We start from the raw sequence: 5,619 nt of genomic DNA, 5'->3' as shown, positions 1-5,619 counted from the left end.
AATGTTTTGTAACATTCTTTCAGGTATTTTATGAATAAAGTATATTTTTCAAAAAATAATTATAAATATGCGCACGATGTGGTGAATTGTGAAGAAGCTTGGCTGTAAGTGACTTCAGGGAAAACGGTAGATTAGGCAGATAGATGTGCAATGATGATGGAGAAATGGGAAAGGATATATTTTAGGAGGAATAAGAGAGGAAACACGCACAAAACGGTGAAACTTTAAGTATCTCTGCTCTTATATATCTTTTAAAGTTTCAGATATTTCATCTTTCACACTTTTTTTATTCATTCATGGGATCTGGGGGTCACTGACGAATTCAGCATTTATTACCACTGCCTAGTTGCCCTTGAGAAGGTGGATGTGGGCCTCCTTCTTGAACCGTTGTATTCCGCGTGGTGAAGCGCTCCAACTATGCTGTTAGTTAGGCAGTTCCAGATTTCTGATCCAGTGGCGATAAAGGAATGACAATTTATGTTCAAGAGGGACATTTGTTCTCTGGGTATGGAATATTTATTGAAGATCCCTGTAAAGGTTCCCGAAGTACAAATGCTTGCAATGAGTTAACTACCTAGCATGGTAGCATATGTAAGCCAGACCAGGAATGGTTGGTCGGTTCCCTTCCTTAAAAGGTGTTATCGAAATCAGCTGGTGGTTTTTACAACAAACCAGCAGCTTTCATGGGTATTTCATAAATTACCAGATTTTGCTGACTGCAATTTCATAATGTCCCATTTGGGGTTTGACTTCATGGCCTGTAGGTTCCCAGTCCATTATCACTATATTACCATACCCAAATAGGTTATGGAGATTATTTTTACATAAAATGTGTAACACCCTACCAGGAACTATGGTGAGCATAAAATCAAAAATTCTAAAAGATGTATGGGGAAAGGGTGGGAAAATTATACTATGAGTAGCTTTGTACATTACTGCAAAATTCCACAATAATTCAGAAATGGGTAAACCAGAAGGAAGGCTGAGGTTAGAGGATTAGATTTGTTGATTTCTGGCATATGAGCTGTTGTTGGGAGTTGGGTATGAGTTAATTTGCTTTCTACCAACAACCGGTGCAACAGTGCAGGATATCAAGCAGAGGAACGTGGTGGACAAGAGGCTCAGGGTTGCCAATAGGATAAAAGGGAAGCTGGGGAGTAGGATTGGATGGAGTCAGATGTTAAGAAGGTGAAAGAGGTAATGGGATTCAGACAAGAGGGAGTGGGAGGTGACAGAGGAAAAAACATGATTGCAGGTAAATCGGGTAGCAGCCAGATGGGGCACAAGAGGCAGAAAACCCTTTCATTACAAGGAATATAACCCAAATTTTATCCAGATTTTCGTCACTCTTACTTCCAAGACTCATCTTGGTGACTTGTTACTTGATTTCGTCATGCCTTATTTTATCCTTAAATTGTGGCTTGCAGATATATTAAATTCTTACGTTTGCATCTTTCCTTGTCAATTTGTGCAAATATAAATTCCTACAGCCACTTATAATGGAAATTTGCTATGTAAACTTGTGAAACTGTAATTACAACTACTACCCCTGCCAACCCCCCCCAAACCCCGCCAAGGGAGACATTCTGTACAAATATAAAAATGACAAAGTGTATTTCTTTAAATTGCGGTCTGAATTACTTTTTTGCATCATGACCTCGTGCCCTCTGATCCCACTATGCATGGTCTTGACTTCCATGTGCAACATTCCCTGGAGATCAACTAATGTTCTAAATAACTGCAGCAGGTGTGCACTTACTCTTCTATTTTTTACCTTTTTTGAGAAAGTCTTGTCTTTTGATCACTGGAGTTACCTTCCAACTATTTTTTCACAACATGGGCCGTAAAAGCTTTCCTTTATCTACTCAGCTGGCTGATGCTACTTTAATAGTGTTTTCCTATCTCTTTAAACCGATACAATACAAGCTGAGATTTTCGTCACAGAATTGTCATTGTCGGCTGTCCCTCAATTCGAAGTGATGTCTACTCAGCTGTGAGTTTCTGCCAAGGGTCTTCATGTGAACAGGCTGATTCATGAACCACAGATCTTTGGGCACATGGCAACCTTAGTTCTGATGAAGAGTCATTTGGAATTGAAATGTTAACTGTATTCCTCTCCGCAGATGCTGTCAGACCTGCTGAGTTTTTCCAGGTATTTTTGTTTTTGTTTTGGGCACGTGGGGCATGATGTGCCAAGAGGTAGTGGGATCAGGAGTGCAGGATTTGTTTCCTTTTCTTTCTGCTGCCGCTCTGCCTCATCATTAGGACGTAACTCAAAGTGTGATGCAGCTTAATGGACAAGTTGTTGCCATATTGAATGATTGGTAGCAAGCTCCTCCCACTCATTAATGTCAATGTTGCTGTGCATCAAGGAGAGCTTCAGTTTCTTTGAAACGTTTCTCTTTGTCTTCCCTTGGAACGTTTGCCATTTGAGACTTGAGAGAACAAGACCTAGTGTGGAGGGACCATCCGGTACTGTCCAGTTCATTGAAGTTAATTTTGCATGAGTTTTTCCTGAATGCTTGTGCAGCTGACTTCAAAGACTCAAGGACACTAGCATTTGTTTGACGCTCCTCCCATTGAATCCAGAGGATGTGGCAGATGGAATTTCTATAGTGCACTTATGTGTTGCTGATATACAGTCCAGGCCTCACTGCAGTGCAGAAGTGATGTCAAACATAGGCTGCCATAGTTTGTAGAAGGCTGAACTGGCACAGCTGATCAGGTGGGGTGGGTTGATATGTGACTTTTGTTTTAGCAACAGGCAGGCCTTGTTTCTTGAGTACAGTATTGAAGAGCTCGAGAATGGCTTCCAAATCTGCTGCGGAGCGGGCAACGACATAAAAAACGTTGAACTGAAATTAAGGCAAGGCTCAGTGGTTTCCTCAACTTTACCGGGTCATTTGCAAAGTGGTGGCAGAATGGAATTTGTCTGGAATTTTTCCCATTGTGGCAATATATATAAATGTATATATAAAGGGAAAATTAAATGTGAAGAACACTCACTGCTGTGTGAGGTTGATAAATGATTATGATTCCGCCACTAAAATGGCCGCCAACATTGAACCGCACGGCTTCTCCATGAACAATGGTCACGTGGCCTTCCCTCCGCACCACGTGCAGAGCGGAACTAAACTCAGGGCAGTGGCAGCCGGGAGACAGCGTTGAGGTGCTGCACAGGGGCTGGGCTATAAAAGCGGTGTCTTTTCCGGTGCCTGCGCATTACTGCTGCTGGAGAGAAGGGAGGTGGCAAGGCAGCTAGTGTCCAGGTGGTTGTTAAAAAAAAACCCGCCAAAATGACTGATGACCGAAAGCTCTTTGTCGGCGGCCTAAGCTTCGATACAGATGAGCAGGCTCTGGAGGCGGTGTTCTCCAAGTATGGAGACGTCGTCGATGCCCGAGTCATCAAAGACAAGAGCACCATGGCGTCCCGCGGCTTCGGCTTCGTCACCTTCGAGAACCCGGACGATGCTAATGACGCGCTGCAGGCCATGAACGGCCAGTCCATCGACGGCCGGCAGATCCGGGTGGACCACGCCGAGAAGAAATCGGGCGATGGCGGTTATGGAGGAGGCCGCGGGGCCGGCGGCGGCTACCGCCGGGGTGGAGGCGGCGGCAGCTATGGAAGTGGCGGCTATGGAAGCGGCGGCTATGGCGGTGGCGGCGGCTACGGAGGCGGCGGCGGCTATGGAAGCAGCGGCTACAGCGGCGGCGGCGGCGGCTATGGGAGTGGCGGCTACAGCGGTTCCAGCTACAGGCAATATGATTACAGGGGAAGTGGCAACTCCCGCGGCTCCCGTGGCAGTAACTACGATCGATACGGCTCCAACAGATAGGGAGGTCGGCCAGCCAGACATTTTCCAGGTCGTCATGATCATCGGCCGCTTACTGTTTCTGAAGGGACTTTTTTTGGGGCGAACGCCGTCTAATCTCTTGAATTCAATCTTGCTTATTCGGGACGCTGTCTAACCTCCACCCACCTACACCCCCACACACACGCACACACACACAAACTTACTCTGTCGCAGTAAAGGTCTTTTTTTTTCAATCCAGCTGGGGGTCGTGTTCCGAAATTTCAGTGCTATTTTGTTCAAAGTCCCTTGAGTGAGCCTTTTCTTCCTTCTCATTCCTCCTCCACAATAACTCACTTTCATGTAGCATTTATTAAATTGTAGTTTGAAAAAACGTTTTTTATTTGGGTAAGTTGCAACTTCATACATACTTGCAATTGTAACCTTCCTTACTCCCCCCAATATTGGGGCTCGATGGTGTTGCCCCGCGCATTCCTCATTGATTTTTTTTGAAAGCACCCCGGGTGGCTCCGGTTTTAAAATGGCGCATTCACCTTGTGCAGAGACGCTGATACTCCAGTGTCTCGACAACGTGCTCCAAAGCCTCTCAGCTGGCCGCAGTAATCTTTTGGGCCGCCAGGGTGCCTGGTCGAGTTGCTTCCTGCATTTTGTTAAGTGTTTGATTCGCGCCTATGTTCGACCAATTTTGGAAATGGGATCACTTATTTTTAGCCGCCAGTTTTCTTATTTGAAGTGGTTTAGTATGTCTCCGTTCGAATTTTCTTTTGATAGAATAACCTGGGATATCCAAGTGTTCCTCCAATTGGGAAAACACTACCAATTTACGAGATTCTCGTGTGAGCAAATGTTTAACTGTATCTGCTGTTACAGAAAATACCATGCTTTAATGAATGCAGAGCTTTAAAAATCTGCACTGACTCTGGGGGAAGGGGGATTGTGGCACGATCCATCGATTGTTAATTGTACTTACTTGCCTAGCATTTTGTGGGTCGTGTTAAAATCTGATGAACTGCTTTCTATGTAAACCTTAAGACTGGTGCCAACCCGGCTGGGACACCACTGTGTGTGTGCTCACTGTTCTTGGTTTGGCCTCTGGTTCATCCAGTAAGAAATTAACCTACAGTGAAATATTATGCCATCCTATTCTAAACAATACAATATCCTTTCTTTATAAACTAATGAGTTTTTTAAATTGCATACTGCTAGGAAGTTGAAAGCTGTTTCTATTGAATTTTCATGAGTTAGCATGGACCGTTTTTGTACAAAAAACTTGCCGCTTTGGAGACTGATGTCAAATGGAAAAATAAAGTGTTGAAATGTTAAGTTGATGTCTGGAATAAACTTTCTTTTAGTAACATTTGGTTATCTTAAATATCTACGAGCAGTCCTCCAGTTCATTGAAGGAGTATTCCACTGGAAATGTTGATTTCTGTTCTCTCCACAGATTCTGCCTGGACTGCTGACTTTCCAGTGTCTGCAGTATTTTGCTTTCTGTGCATAAATTAATGCCCAGATTACATGGGTGAACAGAAATTGAGTGCCAGTAGGCTGCTGGCCCAACTGGGAGCAGGAATCTTGGAAATCACAGCCTGTTACACAGCCAACTACCACTGGCTATTGGGGCACTTCATTTGAGCCAAGGACCATGAGATGATGAGCAATGCACTGAAGGAGCAGGCTACATTGAATCAATTGCAGGTATAAAAAAATTACAGTAAGTATGATGAATTATTGGTAACTATTTAAGCAGTACAGTATATTGGTGCCTTGTCTCCAAAATGTAGTTGCTGCGGAATTTCATAATTTA

The 5,619-nt window shown here is 44.0% G+C and overlaps 1 protein-coding gene across 1 annotated transcript; it reads left to right on the top strand.

Annotated features, from left to right (window-relative positions):
- The first annotated feature begins 3,213 nt into the window (after window positions 1–3,213).
- Window positions 3,214–5,135, top strand: LOC121277862 (cold-inducible RNA-binding protein B-like). Its single transcript, XM_041187586.1, has one exon. The coding sequence runs from the start codon at window positions 3,297–3,299 to the stop codon at window positions 3,834–3,836; it is 540 nt and encodes a 179-aa protein (XP_041043520.1). The 5' UTR covers window positions 3,214–3,296; the 3' UTR covers window positions 3,837–5,135.
- The last annotated feature ends 484 nt before the right edge of the window (window positions 5,136–5,619 follow it).

Source organism: Carcharodon carcharias, chromosome 5 (assembly GCF_017639515.1).
Source record: "Carcharodon carcharias isolate sCarCar2 chromosome 5, sCarCar2.pri, whole genome shotgun sequence".
NCBI lineage: Eukaryota > Metazoa > Chordata > Chondrichthyes > Lamniformes > Lamnidae > Carcharodon > Carcharodon carcharias.
Note: the sequence above shows the minus strand (reverse complement) of the source record. Positions and strands in the feature narration are given on the sequence as shown.